Below are 24,520 nucleotides of genomic sequence, written 5' to 3' on the forward strand. Positions count from 1 at the left end.
GATAAAGGTCAGTTAATTTCAAAACATATGCTACATTTGGTCAGTGTTAGTTTGCTTTTCAATTAATATATTTACTTTGATAATCGTAATTATGTGAAATGAATTTAATTTGATTTTGTATGAATACTTATTGAACACGGTTAATTGATCAATTTACCCTTTGATAGCTTAAAAAAATATTTCCATGCTAGCCAATGCAAGCCATCAATTCAATCAAAAAAGCCCAAAACCGCATATTTAGTTCTATAATTTGAGGTAGGGTAATTCATGTATTTTGGATAGGCTGAGGACAACGTTGGAAAAATCGTCCCCTAGCTTCCTTAGAAAACAATGAATTATTTTGCAAAGTCACTAATACGCTTATAATATGATTGTGCTTTGCGTTCCTGGTGACAAAAACCTTAACGAAAGCATTTTAAGCTAAGAAAATCACAATTTCCAATCGCCTGTTAGAATAGCATTTTGGACACCGAATATGTATTTGGGACACCCTCAGGTATATATAATTTGGACAGGGCAATTATCTCAATGTTTAGCCATGAATACTGCTAAATCATGGAAGTAGCATAAACTAATAAATATTTTCTTACAAATAATCAAATTTCTCCGCTTAACAGGCATCTATTTTAATAACTATTACAGTTTTTGTTAAAATCGAGGAAATATCGCCAGACCCACAGAATACGCCTCCAAGTATGCAATCGCACAGCATCCCCATGCAGTTCGTCCAATGACCAAAACATATTAACAGTAGAAAACATGCAATGTATTTTGGACACCTCCTATTTTAAGCGTTCTAGATGAATGTTAAGAGATTGGCTGCCTAATGCTTCTTTATTGAACATTTTTCATTGCAAAAAGGCTTTTAAATTTCTTACAATTATTAATTCAACGATTTTGAGGTGAATATTGTATGTTATTGTGAAGTGTATGTCTCCTTGCATACCTGTGCATTTGAGGGGTTTTAGTGAAAAATTTTACATTTTCGATAAATTTGAAGTAAATTCTTAATTGTTAAGCGTATTTTCAACGTAAGTCATCAAAATAGGGTCTATTTGATCCAATAATCGATATTGAGATGTATCTACTTTTATTAGCTCTCCGGAACAAGGCATACATCGCCGTGCATGTCCAAATTATATACATGTCCAAATTATATTTTTTACCCTATAGCTCAAAATTGAGGGGCCCAGAATCAAAAGGGTGTACGTGACCATTTTTTTATATTGAGCTGAGCATATCCTAAAATTCTTCAGATTTCAAGCTTTCAGGAACTTTTTTAAGATTGTTTCTACGATGATTGGAAAAATTACAATAAAACAGAGAAAATTGGATTGATTTTGATATTCCATATATTTTGTATGGGATGAAAAACGTCGTTTTCAAAATTTGTTACTGAATTGGTCAAAAAATTTAAACCTCATTTACTCGAAACTGAATTTTTGTCACTTACACCCCTTTGCTTTTAACCCCTTCAGTTGTGCGGGAGCAAATCTGAGCCCGGATTCTAATTTAGCGGCCCAAAATCTGCCAGAGACACATAAGTTTGCTCTTGAGGCAAAACAATGTTGCGCTGTGTAACCGTTTGGATGTGTGCGGGTGAAAGCTGTGAAAGTTTGTGCTACGTTAAATGTTAGACCCATTCAGTTGAATTTAGTCACTATGTCCGAATTTAAATTTTTATATTGCAGTGTATTTTTTCCATGTTCCAAAACTGCTTGATATAGGAAATAACTGTTTGGTGTAAGCAATTTATATAATTTGTGTGTTATGTGTTAATCAGTGACTTGTAGTCCTGAGGATGAATGAATGAACATTTGAAACGAAGGCTTTTAACCTATCCGGTTCTTTTTAAAGAACCTCGAAGACCGATATAGTATAATTTTATAATGCTTTTGAAGTATTCTTCAACACCTGTTCTTTAAAACCATGCATAAACCAAATTGCTCTGCAAAACGACATCAACTCAACCATAACCCCGCCATAAGACCAAAGAGGCCCATCCTAAGATGCTCTTGGAGAGTTGTTTTTAAATTTTTCTTAAAACTTGTTGTACTTCCCAAGTTGTCCTCAAGGTGAATTGCTCTCTCCTTGTAGAGTTCTTCAAGTGCACGATAAAACGATAATAAATTCGCAAGTGTTGTTGCTGATGCAGCTTTTATGTCGACAGAAAAGTTTGGTGAATTAAATTGAAATTAAAATCGCAATGAAAATGACACATTATTGTAATCGGGATTAATTTATACACAAATTGGAAATATTTCCGTGGTGTAACAAGGATGTCAAATGCCAAGCAAAATTCATCGTATATATGTTGCAAGATACTTCCAAAAATTGCAACGCTCTTCCATTATAACGCACTAATAATATATTTAAAAATATTATTCCTGGTCATGCAAGCATTGCTCATGAGTTTTCTCAACATGGCTTAAATTGAAATCTAGGCCGGTGGTCGGTCCATTATCGATGGTTTTAATCAACATCACCATAAGATCGTCTTAAATTTCTTTTTTCTCATGCGAGAACAGTTGCTCTTGATTAAGAACGAATGATTGAAGATAACTACAAGAACCTTATAAAACTGAAAACAAGTTCAACAGTTCTTGTTGTGTTTATGGTTTTATGAACTGAACTTCAAGTTTTCTTGGAGGTGTTTTTAAAACCGAAGAATAGTTGTGTTCAGCTGAAACTCCGATAAGATCAACTAGAATATGCAATGTTCCGATAAAGCTATCATAAAAACAAATAAAACCAAATAGAATTAAGATTTTTACTTGGGAAAGCATGAAATCTGAAATTTTTGTTGATATACTCAACTCGAAATCGACAAAATGATCACTTAACCCCTTTGCATCTGGGCCCCTCAATTACTATCCGAACTGCGAAATAGTGTGAAATCTAAAATCGATTTTTTTCAGACTCTAGTTTAATTTAAAAACACTTCACTAATACTTTACTTTTGCAAAAGAAAATAAAAAATGAATAACTCTTTTAAAGAAAAACTAGAAAGGACGAGCAAATTCCTTTTAATTCTACTACTGTGCTTATCTTCGGACAGATAGGCCTATTTCGTCTGTGACTTACAGACTTCTTCAGTGTCAAGTGCTCGAGCAGTCGAGCACTTGACACTGAAGAAGTCTGTAAGTCACAGACGAAATAGGCCTATCTGTCCGAAGATAAGCACAGTAGTAGAATTAAAAGGAATTTGCTCGTCCTTTCTAGTTTTTCTTTAAAAGAGTTATTCATTTTTTATTTTCTTTTGCAAAAGTAAAGTATTAGTGAAGTGTTTTTAAATTAAACTAGAGTCTGAAGTAACAAGTTCTACTAAAAGCTCTAAAGTAATAGTAAAGTAAAATCGATTTGTTTTTTTTGGAGAACTACTTAGCGACATATGGTGGTGTTGTAAGCAGTGAAATGTGTGCAGAAAAATATAATTTGCAGCTCTGTCGGTTATGCAAAAACGAATTTCGCTACAAACATATTATATGTTGCTCCTAATTTGGTTGTCCGGATTGTATTGGCAAAGCAAAAAGGAATTGATAATGATTTTGGGGATGCTGCAAACTTACTAAATGCATTATTGAGCTTTGAACCAAAAAATAACCTGTTTCAAACATGTTTGAACATATTGGTGTTGACTTTGTTCTCCTAGATTTTTTTACAACATCTGTATTTAAATGAAGACGATGATGTAAATAACTTGTTTTGTCAACGTGAAAGATACACCATGAAAACTTACGATACGACATACTACTCACGTTTTTAGTAGTTTGTTATCGTCATACTTAGTTAAAACATAGTTTCAACTGAAGATGTTTACAGTTACGTCAATAAAACTATACTATAACATATTTTAAAAATTTTATTCTGTGATGTTTTCTGTGTTACTTGGATAGGGAATTTCTTTTTTTAGATTGAGATTTTACATTTTTTCATTTCGAACAATTAGAACAGGAACAGAAGAACAATAATCTCCATCCCAAATTGATTGTCGATTATTCCGTTTTAGCTACGAACCCTTCACGAAATTTTTAAATCATTACTTGTGCGTTTCTTGCACTAACTCTTCCCTTAGTACTTATAACCTGCGTACTAGCCATGAAGTAAAACGAGCAATATAGAATCACTGTTTTATTGTATTTTTCGACAACTTGCCAAACATATCACTTTTAATTGTTTGAGGTAGATTTCCATTTCAATAGTAGCTTTTCTGTTCAACATAGCTTGTGGCATAATCTTCTCCGTTCCCAGTATTCCACCCATTACCATTCTTGTAGCTGCTTGGGCTAGCTTGTTGATCGGCCCATCTGTAGTTTTGATATCCATTCGACTGCTTGGAAGCCTCGTACCCACTACCAGAAAATCCAACACTTTCATGCTCGTCATATCCGTGCCCATTGTGGCTCTGCTTATGAGTGGCCTTCTCAGCTTTTACGACAAATGGAGCGCCATAGGTCTTCGGGTGAGTTGCATGTCCTACACGTTTAACAATAGCATGAAACCCGTGCCATTTGTCTGCCTTGTACTGCACGTAACGCTTGGTGCCATCGGGTTCATCCAGAGTATAACCGCCTTTTACTCCATGGCCATCGCTGGCTTCCCACTGGCTTTTGTGATCTCCGGTGTGCGGATCGTTGACGCCGTACTCGAACTTGTACTTTCCATTCCAATCCCAGTCATCGGGATCTGCTGAACAAATGGCAGCGAAGCAAACTGCCAGAAATGTAAACTGGGAATATGGGGACATTCAGCATTATTATTTGTTGGACTCTACCGTGTGCAGCATAGTTGTCTCATGTAAACAGGGATTTCCATAGAACGTGGGACAACAATGCTGCACATGGCAGTACTGTACAGCTAGTTTTACTGATTTGTTTTACTTAATCATACCTTGATCATATTTGTAAAAACAATTAATGCGCGGTCGTAGAAGGATGTAGATCAAACAGTTGTCAATCACTAACTGATAACTGTATTATTTTATCATTGGGCTTTTATATTCTTGCCCTTTCACCTTTGGTTAACTCGTTTGTTTCTGCTCATATGATTTCTGCTAGGTATGTAGAACAAAAGAACAACTTCAGAAGCATTACATTTTTAAAGTCATTGATTATAATTGCTACATCATATGTGACAACGGTATAAAAGGCCGGTGACCTGATCGAAGGGCCATCAGTCGTGAACTTCGATTTGCATTTGGTCTGTCAACTTGAAAAAAGCAGTGGTGGATTGGAAAATGTTTAAAGTAATTTAAAACTACAGATATGTATCTGTTTCCATTTTAATCTCTCATTCATTCCAGGTTGTTATTCTTTTCGCCTTCGTAGCAACATGTTTGGCGGGTTATGATCACGACGACTGGGACTCCGGGGCAAAGTACAAATTTGAATATGGTGTAAAGGACCCCCACACCGGTGATCATAAAAGCCAATGGGAAATTAGCGACGGTCATGGACTGAAGGGTGGATACACTCTGGATGAACCCGACGGCACCAAGCGTTACGTACAGTACAAGGCTGATAAATGGCACGGGTTCCAAGCAATTGTGAAACGCATAGGACATGCCGTTCACCCACAGTCTTACGGGGCTCCATTCGTAGTTCGCCAACAGGATCACCACAAACAGAACGGCGGCAATGAAAATGGTTTCGAACTGAAACAGACCCAGCATCAAGACATTATTGGCAGTTCGCTCAATGGAAATGATCTCTGGCTTCAGTCCAATCAGCATCAAACCAACTCGCAGCAGAATGGCTGGAGTGATGAACGAGGCAGCACGGGCAGCAACTATAATCAAAATAATGGATGGAAAAACGGAGGCGGCGAACTGCTTGCCACCAGCTATGCTAACCAGAAAACCTACCACCACTGAACGGGACAATCTAGCTACATATCTATAACAAGCACCTCATACCATGCCGTCAAGATGAATGAATCTCAAGATCTCGGCTCCGGAGTCAAACGAGACGACTAGGCGTAATTAGTGAAAATAGTTATTTTGTGTTCATTGCTGTACCTCTGGGGGCTACCGTGCCACCACCAACTTTTATATAATCAGATGTAATTGAATATGTTTTGTTTTGCAAATATAGGCCCACTTATGGCTCTGCGGTATGTCTGTTGGGCATATCGAAGCAGATCGAGTGGAAAACGAAGTATCATGAGTGAATTTATGTTTTGGCCTTTTTTGTTGTGAGAGTTAGTATCTACCGAGAGTTTCTCGCATCATTACAAAAATGAATTTCGGGAGATACCTAAATTAGGCCAAGGGTAACTGAGATACATCTTCTATCTATATTAATAAAAATGAAATGGTGTCTATATGTCATATTCCTCAGTGTCAATTATCCACAATTATCCACTGGCGATAACTGACACTGAGAAATATTACAAGTGGTAGTCTAAATACGCGTATCTGTCAAAGGAAAAGCAAAACTAGGCAGAGCTTAATGGTACAAACACTCATTCGTAGAGGGTATTCTGCTTAGAGGGCTCGAAAAGTCGGTACAACTCTGTGGAAATGCTCATAGAACAGCTAAGAATCATGCTTTGCCCCAGTTGGCACGTTACCCAAAGCAAAGCAAAGATAACCGCTCACATCGTAGTTGCTACTCCGTGATTGACCAGAACAATTGAAGTTGCACAGAGAACCAATCAGTACCGGAGTTAGGGGGGAGGGGGGGGGGCAGGGGGGCCAGGGCCCCGGGCCCCCACATTTCAGGGGTCCCCACAAAATTTCGATTCACGAAAAAAAAAATTGAAGCAAAATAAAATTAGGGCAAGAAACTTCTCTTGATTTGATTTTTGTCATAAGAACTTCAAATTACTATCTACTGGCAAGATGTATGTGATATGTTGTGATTCTTTTGAGAAAGACTTATGAAAAGACTACAACTATTTGTCCAGCTATTTATGAAATTTTAAATTTTGCCTCCAAAATTTATTACCATTCTTTTTTGTGCAATTGCTTATGAAAAATAACCGGCAATCCTGAAGAATATCTTCAATTAAATTCTAAAGGAACTTCAAAAGTCTATTAATTGAAGAGTCAAAAAGCTTTCGCTAAATATATATATATTTTTTTTGTTTAAAGTTTTTGAAAATATTTTGAAGAATTTTCTACAAGAGTTTTTGAAGAATTTAAGGATTTTTTTTTCCAAAATTTAGAGGAACTTTTGAAGCTCTTGTTTTTGATTTTACTTAGACAGTTTATGACATACTCAAATCGGAGAACACCAAAACTGTTGCAACATTTTTTTAGAAGAAATCTAACATGAAATTAATACTCATTATTTTGAAGAGTTTCAGTCCGATTTTTTTTTGTGAATTAAGAGATTTGCTTGCTTAAATAAGGATGAATTTATGGCGAATTTATGAAATTCATGGTTTCCCAGATAAAAGATCAATAAATTTTTGGAGAAATTGGTCAAACATTTATCCGAGTTTATCGTAAAATATTTTCAAGATATTGAACAAAAAATCTTCTATTTAATTAAATCAAAAAAATTATCAGGAACTTATCATGGATTCCCTCTAAAATTTCTTTAGCATTTTCTATTATAATTTCCTCTTTGATTTCAGAGTTTTGTGAAAAACTCTTTTGGGAGGTCGTGAGAACCTTCCCTAGCAGTCGCGTTAGAACAAGTTTTTGTTAAGTGTCCTTTCTACGTGGTGATTGACCTGCAACTTCTTCAAAGAAATTTGGCTAGAAATGTCTGAAATTTTAATATTTTTCCCTAATGACATTAATAGCTTCCGTCATTAACATATTTGAAAATGATTAATAGTTTTTAGGTTTTTTCCCTGTTAGATGGGCAAAAATATACACTCTATGTAAAGGGCCCCCACAACACTCTGGCCCCGGGCCACCACATTTGTACATCCGGCTCTGGAACCAATGAATGGTGCTTGGGACTAGCTACACACTCTTAATATGCACAATAACGGAGCCGGCCACGTTCTTATGGTCATCGGGAAAGGGAATGAATGTTAGTTCGACAACCGTTGTTACTAGAAACCGTGGAACCCATAGCATCCCCACAGGTGTCTCGGGAAGGAGTATTTGTTAGTGGGGTAGTGTAAGGTGTGGATCTTGGAGCCACCTTTGGTAGGTGATACACGTCGCAGTCCTCACCACGATTATTATTTATTTGGTCGCAATTACACATCATTAGTATTACACATTATTTTTGTACTGCCATATCTCGGAAACCTGTGAACCGAATTTAATGAATTTTTGAACGTTCTTCAACAATACATTGATGCTTCTCATGTCATTAAAACATAGGTTCTTTTTGAACGTTGAAAAAAATTATCATGGATTGAAACTTTTTGGATCTTTCTTAAAAAATGTAAATCATTAAATTTTAGTATTGATGTCCAAAGATTTTCCACTTCTGTTCTCAAGATATCTTTGGTATACATATATTAGAGATATATTAGAGCCTATTTGGATTGAAAGAATAACACATTAGTAATTTTTGTATGATATTGTAAATTTGACTTATTTTACTCTTTATGGGTGAAAACGAAAAGGTCAAACCAGTATAGCTTTATTCACTGCGAGAAAATATTACATTTTATAGCGTCGTATCAAGTATCAATATATTGTTGATAAACGTTCAAAATTTCATTCAATTCGGTACACTACTTTCCTAGACATGACAGTTCAAAAATTAGTTGTCCTAAAAATAGTGTTTTACTAGAACGATTCTAACTTCGCAAAAGATTAACCAATCGAGCTCAAATTTGTACCAATCATGCACATATAATAGGTGAACAAAAAGTCAAAATTTGAGAATTTTTTATGCACTCTATGAAAAGTAACAGTTTTTTGAACTTGTTTGTGAGAGAAAAAAAAAGTTGCCTATCCCAAACATTCTAGCCATCCCTGTAATTGACCACGTTTACCTATTCGTTGATGGATTACGACTGTTCTTGGTGTATTCTTAGGAGAATTTCTTGGCTTTTCAGTCCGATTGTGAGATCAAAAACACCTTATGTTCTCTTACTCCGACGTTTCGATCCGTATCGGATCTTTTTCAAGGAATCGAGTTTTTGGTCGTTTTTTCGTCATGTAGATTTTTCAATCTTTCAACCGTCATTCTACTAAACGTAGACATCTACTAAACGTAGACATACAGTAGCGAAAGAGGTCCGAATCCCGATCCCTAATGATTTAAGTTACGGTTTTCCGGATGAAAACGGACGGGAAACTAGAATATCGAATGACGGTTGAAAGATTGAAAAATCTACATGATGAAAAAACGACCAAAAACTCGATTCCTTGAAAAAGATCCGATACGGATCGAAACGTCGGAGTAAGAGAACATAAGGTGTTTTTGATCTCACAATCGGACTGAAAAGCCAAGAAGTTCTCCTAAGAATACACGTTTACCTATAAAAACTTCAAGCATTTTGGGCGCCCCTTTAGGCTTAATCGATTTTGCTCAAATTTTGAGCGTAGATTCTCGTAGTCCAAAACAACCGATTCAGGAGGCAAAACTTGACATTTTTCAAATTTTTTGTTTTTCATATATGCGTGGGCCACCCTAGTCTCCAATTAACCTAGTGGTTAAGGCTATGGATCGCCAATCCGGAGACGACGGGTTTGATTCCCGTCCCAGTCGAGAAAATTTTCCCGACTCCCTGGGCATAGTGTATCATTGTAACTGCCTCACAATATACAAATTCATGCAATGGCAGGCAAAGAAAGCCCTTCAGTTAATAACTGTGGAAGTGCTCAAAGAACACTAAGTTGAAGCGAGACAGCCAAGTTTCAGTAAGAACGTTGAGCCATAAAGAATAAAAAGAAGAAGAAGGTTTCCTCCTTTTATCACCTTTTTAATTTATGCATAAAACAGGTTCCAGTTTCCCGAAATAAGCTCAATATGATAGAATGTAATATGCTTTCCCTTCCATAATATGGAAAAGTCGTAATGTTTATTCGACCAAATTTCAGATTCATTATTTAAAGGGCGTTTTCTACCAGGTTTATCTTATATTTGTGCAAAACGCCCTTCGACTGTATGAGTAGGTGAACAAAAAGCTGAATTATGTTTTGCATTGTCCTAGCTTACCTACTACGGTTTTTTTTCATTCTTCAACTACTTAACCTAATTAACAGCTCAATTTGTCAACCTGTGATTTCTAAAACCTGTGATTTTAGGACCCTAAAGGGCCGAAAATGTGCTTAGATTTGCGATATCTCTACTCGTTTCTGAGTTGTTGACAAAAACAACCGAAAAATCTGCATTTTTGACCATTTTTTTTGTTCAATAACTCAATATGAGTAGAGATATCGCAATTCTAGGCACATTTTCGGCCCTTTTGGGTCCTGAAATAACAGGTTTTAGTAGAATAGCGTATTTTTTCGTCGAAAAAAAATTTCATATTTTTTTGGTCCCATACCATTTTTGACAACTTTAGGCCCCTTGAGGGACCACTTAGCCTTGAGATATGGACTTCAAATTTTGACACGATCATTTCTTAGCTAGAAGGATCATTTTCCACTAACGAACTTAGAACATTTCCAAATTTTGCAAAATAAGGGACGGCCTAATGAGCACGAGGATGTTGATGTGTGGCTTTAGATCCTTTACCAGTACTATTAGGGGGTCCATTATGAGTTGCCGTTAGCCGATATCCGGGTCCGTTAGAGCATATATTCAGAAGAGGGCCAGATGTCAGCCGCTCTCGGGGGGAAGAGCAAATGATGAAAAATTGCAAGTGCCGAAGCTGGGGTCATCAACTTATGAAGTGTACGTGTGATCACTACGCCACGGATCCCGGCATTAAATAGTCATTTTGACTGTTCCATTTTTAAAATGTGACCTTTTGTCTTTCAACTTTTCATTGTTTTGTCGTTTTGTTTTTATTTTTCGTCATAGATAGAAATTCGATGTGTCGATTGCTATCAAAAGACTGTCGACTTTTTGAAGTGTTTTTGACCCACAGAGCTCGCTCATCGTATGGACCGTTTAAGCTGATGATCACTGTGTTACAAACGAAACACAAAATGAAGCCGCTACAACTTTTGTTAAATAGAGATGTTAATTTGTTTTGAAGATATCCCCACAGACAAACAGACGTAACACTTGCAAAATTTCCATCGACCACACTTTTAACGATCATTTTAAATTTTCACAGTTGTGGCTTTCACAATCAGAGGCGCGCGCATCGTTTTTCTATGCGTTTGACGTTTCACACTAGCGCCTTCTGTAGACGATATTGCACAACACAGTGATTCGTGTAACTTTTCCACCAGGTGATGGTAGTGTGAACTGGGTGATGGATTTCCATGAAAATCGTTCAAGGTGTCATGTCTGTTTGTCTGTGATATCCCTTTCGGAACGAAGCGCAAAAAAGTGATATTTCCATACAAATTGCTCAATTTTGGTTCTTCAGAACTCTAAGATTTACCAATAAAACTACGATATGTTTTCCTCATATGAAAGAACTACTCTTTTTCTTTCAATTTGTAGCTTTGACTACCTAGATACAATGGAAATAAAAAATATGCAACAGATGAAACTTTTCATGTTTTACGATTTTTGTCCACTTTTTGTTTAGTGTGGTGGTGAATCTCAGAGGCAACGTGAACAAAAGTCTGTTTGCACACATACAGGGGATGGACAAAATGATCGGGACAGGCAAAATTTTCACTTTTCATAAAGTGTTCAACTAGCTGTAACTTTTCGAAAAGTGCATCAAATATTCTCAAATTTTTACTGTAAATTCATCAACTAGATGTCTATCAGTGGCCCAAAATTAGAAAAGATCGGGCCATTCTCCACGAAGTTATAAAGATTCTTGAAAAAGGTAAAATTACCCGATAGCCAACTTTGAGCTGTTATATCTCCGGATTCAATGAACCGATTGCAATGAAATTTTGACCATTTATGACTTATATAAAAACCATTGACTTAACTTATATAAAAACCATTGACTTAACTTAATATTTTCAACACGGAAGAAACTTATAACGATTAGATTATTTTTCTAATAGAACACCAAATTATCCAAAATATCAACATCGTTTCAAAATTCAAGATGCAAATTAAAGTTCTTTTAATTTCCCTCTAATTGACTTATATATAAATGTGTTTTGAAGGAAAGTAACAACATAGCCACCAATAAATTGAAAAAGTAATAGAATGCATATTAAAAATAGACCAATTTACTAGAAAATCGTGAAAAAATTAAAATCGCTATAATTTTGTCTCTTGTTTAAAATTTCAAGTTAAGTCAAATGTTTTCCAGAGTTCATTATTTAAGTCATAAATGGTCAAAATTTCATTGCAATCGGTTCATTGAATCCGGAGATATAACAGCTCAAAGTTGGCTATCGGATAATTTTACCTTTTTCAAGAATCTTCATAACTTCGTGGAGAATGGCCCGATCTTTTCCAAATTTGAAACCACTGATGGACAACTAGTTGATGAACTCACAGTAAAAAATTGAGAATATTTGATGCACTTTTCGAAAAGTTACAGCTAGTTGAACATTTTTTGAAAAGTGAAAATTTTGCTTGTCCCGATCATTTTGTCTATCCCCTGTACAAGTATATGTAATGGCTGAATTATTAAAACAGTTTACATCACATAAAACAAAGACTACCGCTGAACAGCACAATTGTACTGGTTCGTCACGAAAGGGATATAGAAATATTCATAAGTTGAAACTTCAAAGAAATTTTGGAGAAGCCTGGTGAAATTTCAGGAAGCCATAAGACATTTTGGTGGAACCCCTGCAATCTCAGTATTATTTTTTGTAGTTTGAGTAGTTTATTAATTTATTTTATGCAATTCTGTATTATAAATTCTGTTTCATATAACTCGTTTTGGTATCATAATGGTCATATTTTCCGAACTGGTTCATTATGCAACATAAATGAGTTGCATAATGAAAAAAGTTGTACAGTGACCCCACAATTTATGAATCGGCAAAAATGTCCACAGTTTATGGATCACTCATTTGATCAAAATGGTGATTCATAAATAGTGTACAAAATCAAGGTGATTCATCGGTGTGGGGTCACTGTATAATGTTCATAATGCAACTGCTTCATGAAAAAATCATTGCATAAAATTTTGTATGGAACTCGTTGCAAAAATCAACTTTTTTTGCAACTCGTTACAGAAATAACTATTATAATGAAGATTTGACAGAAAACATCAAGAAATATTTAGTGGAACTCTATTGGGAGTTATTGGCACTATTTGATGGTTTGAATTAGGAAGGGCATTAACATGTTTTCTCAAAGGCTTCAGGTAATACAAAAAACACAATTTATTTGTGCAGTTTTATTGTTGTTATCTTTGCTGATTCGGAAGGAATGATTTTCCCTTTTTCTCAAGGTGTAACATTTACTCTTTTCTTATAGGTCTCATGCTTTAATAAATTCTCGCGTTGAGTATCATACAGGCGTATCTACAATGATCGATTTCTCTTCATCGATTTTCTTTTCGGATTATTCCGGGAAATACGCCCAATAAGCGGATGATCTCTCGGTGTGTTTCAGTAAAGGACGACTAGGACTAGCATCTCAAACAACAAAAACAACCGAAAATGATTTGCCGGCCAAGTTATTACCCAAAGAGAAAATCGATGAAGAGAAATCGATCATTGTAGATACGCCCGTATGATACTAAGCGCGAGAATTATGTTTTTTTTCATTCGTATTTTCAAAAGAAAAACGCCTATTACTCCTGAACTAAAAGAAGCAATGACCATATTAAGGTGAAGATATGATAAAGCCACACCCCGAATTTTCAAGAGCACAATTCTGAGAAACCAAGACGATTCGCGTTAAAAAGATGATCGATTGGTCACCACCAGAAAGTAATCAACCGATCTACTTTTCAGTCCAAACCCCCGGTTCTTCAGATTTGTGCTCTTGAACATTCGATGTGTGACTTCGTCATATTTTCACCATAATGCAGCAAATCAAGAGGCGTAGACTGACAAAGGGATACTTCACTCAATTAAATAAAAAATACAACCAGTTGAATTTTGTCAATAACATTCATTCATACATTAATCAACAATTACAATATCACATTCGTTACAGAAGCAAATGTTCCAATCATATTGGTTTTGGTACTCTCGAGCGCGCATTCTTTCTGTTCCCGCATTTCCCACGAATCTGTCACACTTTCCTCCCTTAATGGTGGCCATGGGGGACGTTCTTCACGACGGCTTCGAATCCGTTGTGGTCATCGGCCTTGTAGTCCACGATGCGTTCGCTTCCGTCGGCTTCCTGCAGGGTGTACTGGCCCTTCACAACATCTCCATCGCGCACTTCCCAGTGGGATTTGTGATCTCCGGTATGGGCGTCCTTGACACCATATTCGAACTTGTACTTGGGATGGGCATGGGGTTCCTCCTTGTGGTGGCCGTGATCTTCTCCGTAGTACTGGGCGGAGACAACGATGGCCAAGCAGGCTACCAAGGCGATGATCTGAAAGGGAAATTGTGCAATATTGAGTTTCGAGTGATTAATGGAGGCTCGGGTTGGTTAGCTCACTTTGAACATTTTTCTTTCTGAAATTGGGCTTAATGTGAATTGATGAGAAGTTACTGCGCAACTGATACCTTAGTTCACAGTAGTTTGATGTATTTATACGCAATATGGAGAGACGAGCTGGCGCCGACGCACGTTAAAGGCCGAGTCTCGCCGAGGGTTCCATTCACAAAGGGGCACTTTTTGGGCACACGCTGACACTGGTTGATGAATCACGAGAGGGCATGCCGTCGCCGCCGAGTAAAGTTGGCACGCGAGAGGTTCTCTCCGAAAATGATTGGGTTTCGTTCGAGAAGCTGTATCGTGTTGCCGAAAAAAATAATTATCGTCGATCACCTCCAAAACCTATACTCGCTGAACCGCGAAAGATGTATCGGAGAGAAAATCTGAGTGGTAATGACGGAGAAGAAGCTGAAAATCATTGGAACGAAATTGCACCCCTCAATCAAGGAGATTTTGTCGTATTGAGAGGCTGATCCATGCCATATGACCGGTGCATCGATCGAGCTTGAGCTATTCGACCCGGTAGAGCGGTAGAGTAACAAACGGATCGGTGAAAATAAATTGCGATCAATGGTATTCTCAAGTTTATGGCTAATAGGTTTCAGACTAGACGTTTTGCTCTTTTACCGGCCCATTTAGCTAGTCGAGCCGGTCAAACACATCGCCGTCATTCTTCTCGATCGTTCTCGTTTCGGTGGCGAAACTGAGATGAATATAGCTCACTAATAATATCTTTTTCATCTTCAGCCATTCTTTTGATTTCTGCCTTTTTGGTGTGTGTCTGTTGCTCAAAAACAGCCGAAATTTGTCAAGAACGTTCATAAAATCAGACTGAAGCGAAAGGAAAACTGCAAGAGTTGTAGTGTAAAAGTCGAGCGTGATTACATGACAAAAAGTAGCATGTAAATGAACACCCGGAGGAAAATGAAAAAATGAAAGAAAAATCGCCGCATTTACCGCATTTGCTTCAAGTGCAAACAAAATTAACTTTCGTATAAATATTCCGTGTCTAGCAGAGATAGGTATCAGTCTCGTAACAGCACTCAACCAATAGGTCAGTTAGTCAGCCTGGTGGAGCCAGCCATTCAAACAGGAGATCCAACATGTTTAAGGTAGTCAGCCCAGAAATCGTTCTTTTCGTTTAATAATTACCTTCAACCATTTATGCTTTAATTGCAGTTCATTGCTCTGGTTGCCTGTTTGGCAGTTGCCGTGTTGGCGTACGAAGATTACCACTCACACCCCAAGTACAAGTTCGAGTATGGTGTGAAGGATGGTCATACCGGTGATAACAAGGAACAGTGGGAACATCGGGACGGAGATGCCGTGGAAGGATCTTACTCCCTGCACGAACCCGATGGCACCCACCGAGTGGTGAACTACAAATCGGATAAACATGCTGGATTCCAGGCCCATGTGCAGCGTGAGGGACACGCTCAGCATCCCCCGGTGTACGGCGAACACATCGACGAACATAGTCACGGTGGCGAAAGCTACGCCAACATTGATCAGCATCACTAGAAGGAACCAAGATGGTGTGTGAATCGTTGTTGTTGGTGCTTTCGAGAGGTGTGCGGGCAGTGGAGTGTTGCAATATAGGTGACACGCTGCTCAGGTTGATTGTGCAATAAAGACTTGTTATGTTAAATGAACATGTTGGCTTCCGTCAGAAAGAAAATTGTTGGTGGGTGTTTAGTTTATTGTTCAACAAAACGCATCCATATCATGCACGACGTGTTTCATCTTACACGCAGAAAAATAAATTGTAAACACAATAAAATTTTAGTTCAAATCAACCAATTTTTCAGTTTACTATAGCGACAAACTGATTTTTAGTTTAAACTGAACTGTTCTTTTATTTGATAATACAAATATTTTCATTTGTCGAAATTTGTGACAGTTTGTTAAAACAAACAAAGATATGGTATTTTCAACATGAAATAACGGATTGATTTAAACGACTGCACTTTTGCCACTAACAAACCGGGAATGTGATTGTGTTGGTGACGGCAGCAACTGCGGCAGCTCGGAAATCTATTTTTAGACCGTCGGTAAGCGGATGGGAAGGAGAACGACTAAAAAAAAGACAAAAAAGGCGAAACCGATCAACTTTTTGTGGATGCTGTCGTGAGTACCTGCGCATTATCCATCACGGCCAAAGCTGCACTTGGAAGTTGGCGTGATGGATTTGCAGCACCTTCTTCGTTGTAGCGATGTTGGAGTAAGCATTTCATAGATGTGTGAGTGCTTTCGGACCATGTTTATGGTTTTTATTTTGTTGAAACAAATGAAATTTTTGACATTATATGAAATGATGGTAATCGGTTGTTTTTATCGATAAACTCTAAATGAAAACAATTAAATATAACTTTGGAATAAGTAAATTCACAGTTTGAAAATCAATCATGCGTTTTATTGATTTAAACAAGCGCCATTTTTCTGCGTGTATGGTACCTTAAAAAATCTGATAATGTACCAGCAACATTTCTAGAAATTTTTAATTCTATGTTCCAACTACATTACCGCCTCAATTCGGTACCGTAAACAGGGGTCAAATTGATCGCTGATCGGCATTATGTTAGAGTAAGCATACTTTTAATAGTTTCCTTACAATTATTGTGCTGATAAAATCAAAACACTTATGAATTTAATTTAATTTTACAATCTAACGGTAAAATAATTGATGACCTTCACCCCTGCGATCAATTTAACTCCGGTTTACTGTATTTTGGTTGTGGAAGTAGGTGTGAAGTTTTGTCAAAAAGAAAAACAACACACTTTGCATTGGCTGTTTTTCATACAAAATACTCAAGTATAGGGATGTGAGTTTCAGCGTCTAGTGCACCGATTCACCCCTATTTTCTCTGAACATTCACGATAACTTGAAATTTGATATGTGAAAAGATAAAATAATTCTTAGCTAAGCAAAAGATAAGATAACTCTAAGCAACTTTTCAAAATATGGCGAAGCTCCCATTACAGGAAAACAGCAAAATTTTAGTTTTTTCAATGTTTTGTTAACGATTTGAGACTAGTATTATTATTATGCAATAATTTGTGATACAAAAGTTGAGTTGGTATGCTTTCCTAACTTTGAATTATCACTGCTGTTTTCATTGCTTTGAAGAAATGTACATCATTGTCATGACTATTTAATAATCGCTAATTCGATAAATCAAGGGATTGGTTTTATGCAATGTCATTAGTGAACTAGACTATTTTTTATTCGCTTTTTCAACAAGTTTGAAAAGCAAATAACAATTTATTAAATTTACCACAAAAAATATGAATGTTTTATTAGGGGAACGAAAATTAGGGAGGGGCGAAGACTAGTTCATTAACTCTAAACTCAGCTTTAAATCGACAAAATGGTCACTTACACCACTGCACATCTGGGCCCCTCAAGTGTGATCCAGTTAAAATTCTATTACAACCTGTGCATTAAAAGCTAAGATTCAGAGCTCCAAACCTGGACGTTTTGTATGCAAATCGATGAATGCGTACTTTATTCTGCCCAATGCTCTAGTAGCGTTATAATTACGTGCTACGCCAGAATTTCACATCTCAAACTATTTTTTAGGCTGCTTTCTTGAAGTCTTTCGGATCTCTCGAGAAAAATCCTCGAAGTTAGGTACTTCTCTAAATAATCTCTTCTCGATATTCTTATACATACTTCTCCATACATTTTTTCATAATTTTCCCCAAATACTCATCCAATGATACATTCAAGAATATCAAAAAACATACTTGAAGAAACTTGTACAGGATTTTTTTTTAGTTCGAATTGTGTGATCCGAACATCTTTTTCCAAGTCTTGTTGGATACTACATCCAACATGTAAAATATTGGAAAGAAAAACTGTTACTGTTTTTCACACAAAACCGAATCCGAATTTTACCGAAATTTCAACTGTCAACCGTGTTAACCAGAAAAAATCGGAAAAGCTGGTAACACCGAAATTCGTTAGAGTTTGACAGATAAACGGTAACATTTTAATGAAATTTTGTAATTTTTTACAGAATTTAGGTAAAAATTCATTACCAAACGCACAGCAGTTGAGATTTCGGTAAAAAATACATACCGGACGTGATTAGCTGTGTATGTCATTATAACTTGAAAGGCTGTTCTTTCATGACTCAAAGCAGCAAATAAATTTGACAAAAAATATTTGCAATTTCAACGTCAACTGATCCCTTCAAGGTAAAACTAGAAAGAATAGCCTATGACAATTGGTTATGCAGTTGTCCTGCTATTTTCAACAGAAGAGCGATTTTCTTTGATAAGAGACTTTCACAGCCCTTTGAAGTATGGGTTTCAAATCCCAGTAAGATAAATAGTGCGTTTCATACGACACATCATACCTAGCTGGGATAAAACCTAGGTCTTGCGTTGATGATTTCTGTTCGAAAAGAAATTACTCACCTTGATAAGGTAATATTATTAAAATGGGTTGTGTATCACATAAGATCAAATTATGGTCGCAGTGATAATATACCCGACAAAAAAAAAAAATAGCCAATGATTAAAATAAGGGTATTCCTGATGGTCATTTTGGCTGCTAGAATGTTACCCGGAGTTTGTTTTCATCTCTGAATTCATTTGATTATAATTCGGCCAAATGGTCAGACACCGTGATGGATCTATGTCATTAGGTCGAATAACGTTTGGTCGAATGACATTTGGTCGAAAGTACATTTGGTCGAACGGAAAATTGGTCGAATGGACATTTGAACGAAACTCATTTTGAGGAAGAAGAAGCATAACATTTTGCCGAATGGACAAAAAGGTCGATTTGATATCTGGTCGAAATGCACTTACTGATGAAAAGAGATTCGAATAAAAAAAATATATGATGGATTTCGGTATCATAATTTATATGTTACTGAACTTATTATACTAATATCGGCCAAAACTCAACAAACACGCAACTCAATCAGCTGAAATTAACAAACAATTACCCCAACATTTCAATTCAACTAGATCAACGTATTCTGTATGTCGAAGTAGATATAAGTTTTTTTTTGTTCGGGGCATAACCACTGCGACCAATATTTGATCTATTGTAGTATATCCTGTGTTCTTTGTATAGTACATGTCGTGTTAGTTCATCACTTTTGAGTAGGTAATAATAAAGTATTCGGTTTTGTTACAGTAGTCATTTTCAACTTAATCGCGTGGAAGGGTTCTGATTGATAGGTTCCGCTTTGGCACGCTCCTTTTTCAGTCAAAATCGGATCCCTTAACGAAAAAAATCAAGAAATGATACCGATATTGACCATGCATCGGAACCCTAGTCCTGACTGCCTGAAACCAGTGTTCAACAAAAAAAAAAAGATTAGGAATAGGGTAATTTTCCATTTGTTGTACGGCTAAAAATTCGCCAATTGTTGCACACTTCATAAGAATAACATGAAGTTGGAGTGTGCAACAATAGGCGAGTTTTTAGCCGTGTAACAATTGGAAAATTTCCCTACTATGTAATCCAGTTTTTGTTGTTTCAAAATCATTCTCGGCCACAAGCAAACCGACACCTTTCACTTTTAACAAGGCATGAAATGTAATAAGGATCAATTTTTTTTCCTTTAATTACTAAAATATGCTGTTCCATAGTTGGAATCAGTTAGGACTAGGGTTCAGTTTGGTATATATTTCGCCAAAAAGCAACCCAAAAAGGGGATCTACCCACGATACGGGCTTCGTTAAAGATTGAGCATGTTTTAAACCCCCTCAATTATTCATCCATCAGCACGGGTCGCCTGACACCTTGAATTGGGGTTACCTGTTTGTTAGGCTATTCTAAGATATAAGGTTAGATGTGTCTTTAGATACAAAAAATTTTTCGTTCAACTGTTCTTTGAGCGCAATTGAGGGACCCGTATGAAAAGGGGTGTAAGTGACCATTTTGTTGATTTTGAGCTGAGCATGTAATAAAATTCTTCAGATTTCAAGCTTTAAGGAACTTTTTTAAGATTATTTTTACGATGAACAAATTTCATTAAATCTAAGAAAACTGTGCCGAAGACAGCATGATGTTTTTTCTATCCGTTTTAAAGTTATTCGCGTTTTACTTTTTGGTGAAATGGGTGCTTCTATGAATGAACTTGCTTTTTGTTAATATCTTAGTTAAATTGTTATTGCCGAGCCCTCGGCTGTGCAAATTTCGGCAAAAGAATGGAAATTAGCCGAGTTCATATACTCCTAGAATTTCTCGGCCAATTACAGCAGGAATTCTTAAAATAACTTCAGGAGAAGATACCGAAATAAGACCAGGAATTTCTGTTGTGGAGTTCTTACATGCAGCGGGAATTTTAAAGCTCATCGAGGATTTTCCGTAGAAACTTATGGAAGAAATTCTAGATTCACTCATGGAAGGATTCCCGAAGAAGTTTCTGAAGGACTATCACGCGAAGAAGCTGCCTAAGAAATCCCAGAGAAATTAGCAAAATTACATACTTCTGAAAAGATTTTTCACAATAACTTTTGAAGAACAAAAAAAAATCCTTGTGGTAATCCTTAAGGAAATTCCAAAGGAACATCAGAACAATGGCCATAAATTATCCAATTTCCGGATGGAAATTCTCCCGATCTCACTGAGCATAAGGCACCCTACACACCAGTCAAACGATTTGACCAATATTAACTCCGCCCCCAGGTTGGTGTTGAAGTTGGTGCTAAGTTTGACCGTGTGTGATACTGTTTGACGAACCGATTTGGCAGTTCGTCAAACCGATTTGACGGTTGACGGTTTGGTCGGCAAAAATCAAACCAGTTTGATTTCACTCAAACCAACGGTGGGCGGAGCCAATGTTTGACGAACCGATCGTACCGTGTGTAGTGTTGTTGCACAAACATAGTGTGATTTCATATGGGGAAGCATGTTGGTGCAACCAAAGTGACATGTTGGTGCAACACGATTTGGCAGTTCGTCATACGGTTGCAGAAACATTCACTGGTTCGACCAACCTGGGGGCGGTGGCAATGTTGGTCAAACGGTTTGAGTAGTGTGTAAGGTGCCTAAAGTATCATTATGCTTATCGCACAGGCAGGCCAAGTTCCAGTGGAAACGATATAAAGAAGAAGAAGAAAAGGAAGAATAAGTAGAAGTATAATAAGAACAACAAACATAAGATAAATATCTAAGAAGCAGAGGGCATTAGCAGTAAAGTCATAAAAGGTCTGTTTTGAAGATTTGAAGTATTGTATTGCAGTAAGAACTTCATGTGATATTGTCAGGGTGATCTCTACAGCTTGTTGAACAAATAAATCGCTGTGATGAAGTCAGATATTCTGTAACCAGGTGAAGATGAGAGTGACTCATAGAATAGCTGTGAAGCATGCTCAGCCCTAGGTGAGAAGTAACACAAGATCAGGTATCAGTAGGTCGGCTCCAGAGGCACGTTCTCCTCCATTTGGGAAATTTGTGCCTTCCCCATCCAGGAGCTTGAGTTCAACGGGTAGTCTAAGTACTAGCCAGGACCCGAGCCTCCAGGGGAGAGTGAACAACTAAAGGCGGTAGCTGGTGGAACGCTTACTATTAGAGTGTACTCATGTACGGTCCCCCCCTTCTCGAAGTCATCCCTAACGTACCGCGAAGGTAAGGAAGAGAGAGAATGAGTTTTTAGTGGGTCGATCCCCACATCACCCGAGGAACCACCTCTTGGGTATCTGTTGCAGATTTTCTCATTCTATAAAAAAAAAAAGTCAGTTTCACTTAATAAGTGTTTACCGAGTACTCGGAAACGCAATTGCACAAAAACTGGACAGTTACATATTAAATGATACGAAGTTCCATAATCGGATTCACAGCTGTCACAGGCAAATGAATCAGCTTGCTGAATATTCGCCATGTGATAACTGAGTCGGCAGTGGCCAGTCAATGCTTTGACCAGCATGCTGCAATTTTGCTTTGACAGATTTGTAAGATACTTCGCCACCCTTGGAGATGGCTCAGTACAATACAATTTGGTTTGACGACATGACTCCAAACTATTCCAGTATTGTCTGTGTTGAGCAGCAGCCCAGGTGTGAATCTGAAGCTTTACCCAACACTTCGATATCGGAATAGCTGGCTCAGGGCCAATGGAGTCATGTGATGCTCCAGTGCGAGCTAACTCATCAGCCAATTCATTTCCAGCGATGGAAGAATGGCCAGGTACCTATACAAGGTGAACAGCGTTTGCTGAATTCAGCTCCTCGATTTGAGTTCGACAAGCGATAACTATCTTCGACCTGGAGTTGGCCAAAGCAAGTGCTTTAATAGCAGCCTGGCTATCTGAACAGAAGTATATTACTTTGCCCATTACGTGCTGCTGAAGTGCTGATTACACTCCGCACATAGGAGCAAAGATTTCGCCCTGAAAAACGGTGCAGTGTCTACCAAGTGAATAAGACTGATACAGCCTTAGCTCACGAGAATAAACACCAGCACATGCTCGTCCTTCGAGGAGGGAGATAACCAGATGTCCACTCTTCCCGGGAAGGGAATTTCGTGGAAAATGTCCTATATGGAAAATTACAAGCAATTGTAAGATCACTTGGAGCAAGGACAACTTTGTCCCAATTCACCAAAAGTGGAAACAACGAGGTGTGTGTTGAACTGCGGTTCACAGGAGTTTCCTCTAGTAAACCGAGTACCCATAGACGGTAAGTGCAAGAAAGTGCTTCTTGTTTGAGATGAATGTGTAGTGGGGCAACGTCAAAGAGAACTTCGAGCGCTGCCGTAGGAGTTGAAGAGAACGCTCCAGACATCGCCATCAGGCACATCCTTTGGAGATGGCCTAATTTTTATTGGACAGTTCTCACTTCGCCCTTTTGCCACCACACAAGACATCCATACGCCAATATTGGACGAACAACAGTTGTGTAAATCCATTTGATATACTTGGGTTTGAGACCCCAAGTTGTACCAAAGGTTCGCCGGCATTGCCCGAAGGCCATACAAGCTTTCTTGATTCTGAACTCAACATGAGGTGTCCAGGAAAGCTTGGAAACAAGAATGACTCCAACGTACTTCACCTGTTCAGTCACATTGATATCAGAATCAAAGAGACGTAAAGGTCGAATACCATTACGGTTTCGCTTTTCCGTGAAAAGAACAATAGATGTTTTACTCGGATTTACCGAAAGGCCATATTGGCGACACCAACCCTCAACTACCTGAAAAGCGTTTTGCATCAGGTCGAAAAGGGTGCTGATGCACATACCGACTAACAATGTAAGGTAGTCGTCGGCAAAACCATAAGTAGGAAAACCGCTATTATTGAGTTGCCTCAATAGCGTATCTGCTACGAGATTCCACAAAAGTGGTGATAAGACTCCCCCTTGGGGGCATCCACAAACACTCAATTTCCTAATCGCCACTTGACGCAATGTCGCGAAGAGATGTCGGTTTTTGAGCATTTGGTGAAGCCAATTGGAAATCATTGGAGATATACCATGACCCCGTGCGGCTTCCAATATGGCATCGAAAGGCACGTTGTCAAAGCCACCCTCGATATCTAAGAAAACACCCAAGCAGGATTGCATTTGAGCGAATGCCTTCTCGATATCGTAAACAACTTTGTGTAAAAGAGTCACAGTGAACTTTCCAGATTGGTAAGCATGTTGGTTCACATGAAGAGGCACATTGGCCAAATAAACATCACGGATGTGATGATCGACAATGCGTTCTAAGCATTTCAGAAGAAAAGAGGTCAAACTGATAGGTCTGAAGCTCTTTGCTTCTTCATACGACGCACGACCTACTTTCGGAATAAACTTCACAGTAATATCCCGCCAGGATTTGGGAATATACCCTGTAGCAAAACTGCAAACAAGTAGTTGTTTCAAAACATGTTTGAAATGATCAAATCCCTTCTGAAGCAAAATAGGATAAATTCCATCTGCCCCGGGAGATTTGAAAGGAGCAAAGCTATTAAGTGCCCATTCAATCGATTCTAACATTATGATACTCCGAGCCGAAGCTAAAGAATCATAACTACAAGAAAAGACAT

The 24,520-nt window shown here is 37.6% G+C and overlaps 4 protein-coding genes across 4 annotated transcripts; 2 read left to right on the forward strand and 2 right to left on the reverse strand.

Moving 5' to 3' along the window:
* Positions 1 to 3,765: 3,765 nt before the first annotated feature.
* On the reverse strand, positions 3,766 to 4,955 carry LOC109404278 (cuticle protein 19). Its single transcript, XM_029878705.2, has 2 exons — positions 4,891 to 4,955; positions 3,766 to 4,729 (listed from the first exon to the last, which is right to left on the reverse strand). Exons 1-2 carry the CDS (start codon positions 4,897 to 4,899, stop codon positions 4,196 to 4,198), a joined length of 543 nt encoding a protein of 180 aa, XP_029734565.2. The 5' UTR covers positions 4,900 to 4,955; the 3' UTR covers positions 3,766 to 4,195.
* A 230-nt stretch (positions 4,956 to 5,185) lies between these two features.
* LOC109404299 (pro-resilin) lies at positions 5,186 to 6,136 on the forward strand. Its single transcript, XM_019677133.3, has 2 exons — positions 5,186 to 5,245; positions 5,303 to 6,136. The coding sequence occupies exons 1-2, from the start codon at positions 5,237 to 5,239 to the stop codon at positions 5,870 to 5,872; spliced, it is 579 nt and encodes a 192-aa protein (XP_019532678.3). The 5' UTR covers positions 5,186 to 5,236; the 3' UTR covers positions 5,873 to 6,136.
* A 7,871-nt stretch (positions 6,137 to 14,007) lies between these two features.
* Positions 14,008 to 14,686, reverse strand: LOC109404300 (cuticle protein 8). The gene is made up of 2 exons (XM_019677134.3): positions 14,529 to 14,686; positions 14,008 to 14,462 (listed from the first exon to the last, which is right to left on the reverse strand). Exons 1-2 carry the CDS (start codon positions 14,535 to 14,537, stop codon positions 14,166 to 14,168), a joined length of 306 nt encoding a protein of 101 aa, XP_019532679.1. The 5' UTR covers positions 14,538 to 14,686; the 3' UTR covers positions 14,008 to 14,165.
* A 798-nt stretch (positions 14,687 to 15,484) lies between these two features.
* Positions 15,485 to 16,180, forward strand: LOC109403138 (cuticle protein 19-like). The gene is made up of 2 exons (XM_019675880.3): positions 15,485 to 15,640; positions 15,708 to 16,180. Exons 1-2 carry the CDS (start codon positions 15,632 to 15,634, stop codon positions 16,047 to 16,049), a joined length of 351 nt encoding a protein of 116 aa, XP_019531425.1. The 5' UTR covers positions 15,485 to 15,631; the 3' UTR covers positions 16,050 to 16,180.
* Positions 16,181 to 24,520: the final 8,340 nt, after the last annotated feature.

Source organism: Aedes albopictus, chromosome 2 (genome assembly GCF_035046485.1).
Source record: "Aedes albopictus strain Foshan chromosome 2, AalbF5, whole genome shotgun sequence".
Classification (NCBI taxonomy): Eukaryota; Metazoa; Arthropoda; class Insecta; order Diptera; family Culicidae; genus Aedes; species Aedes albopictus.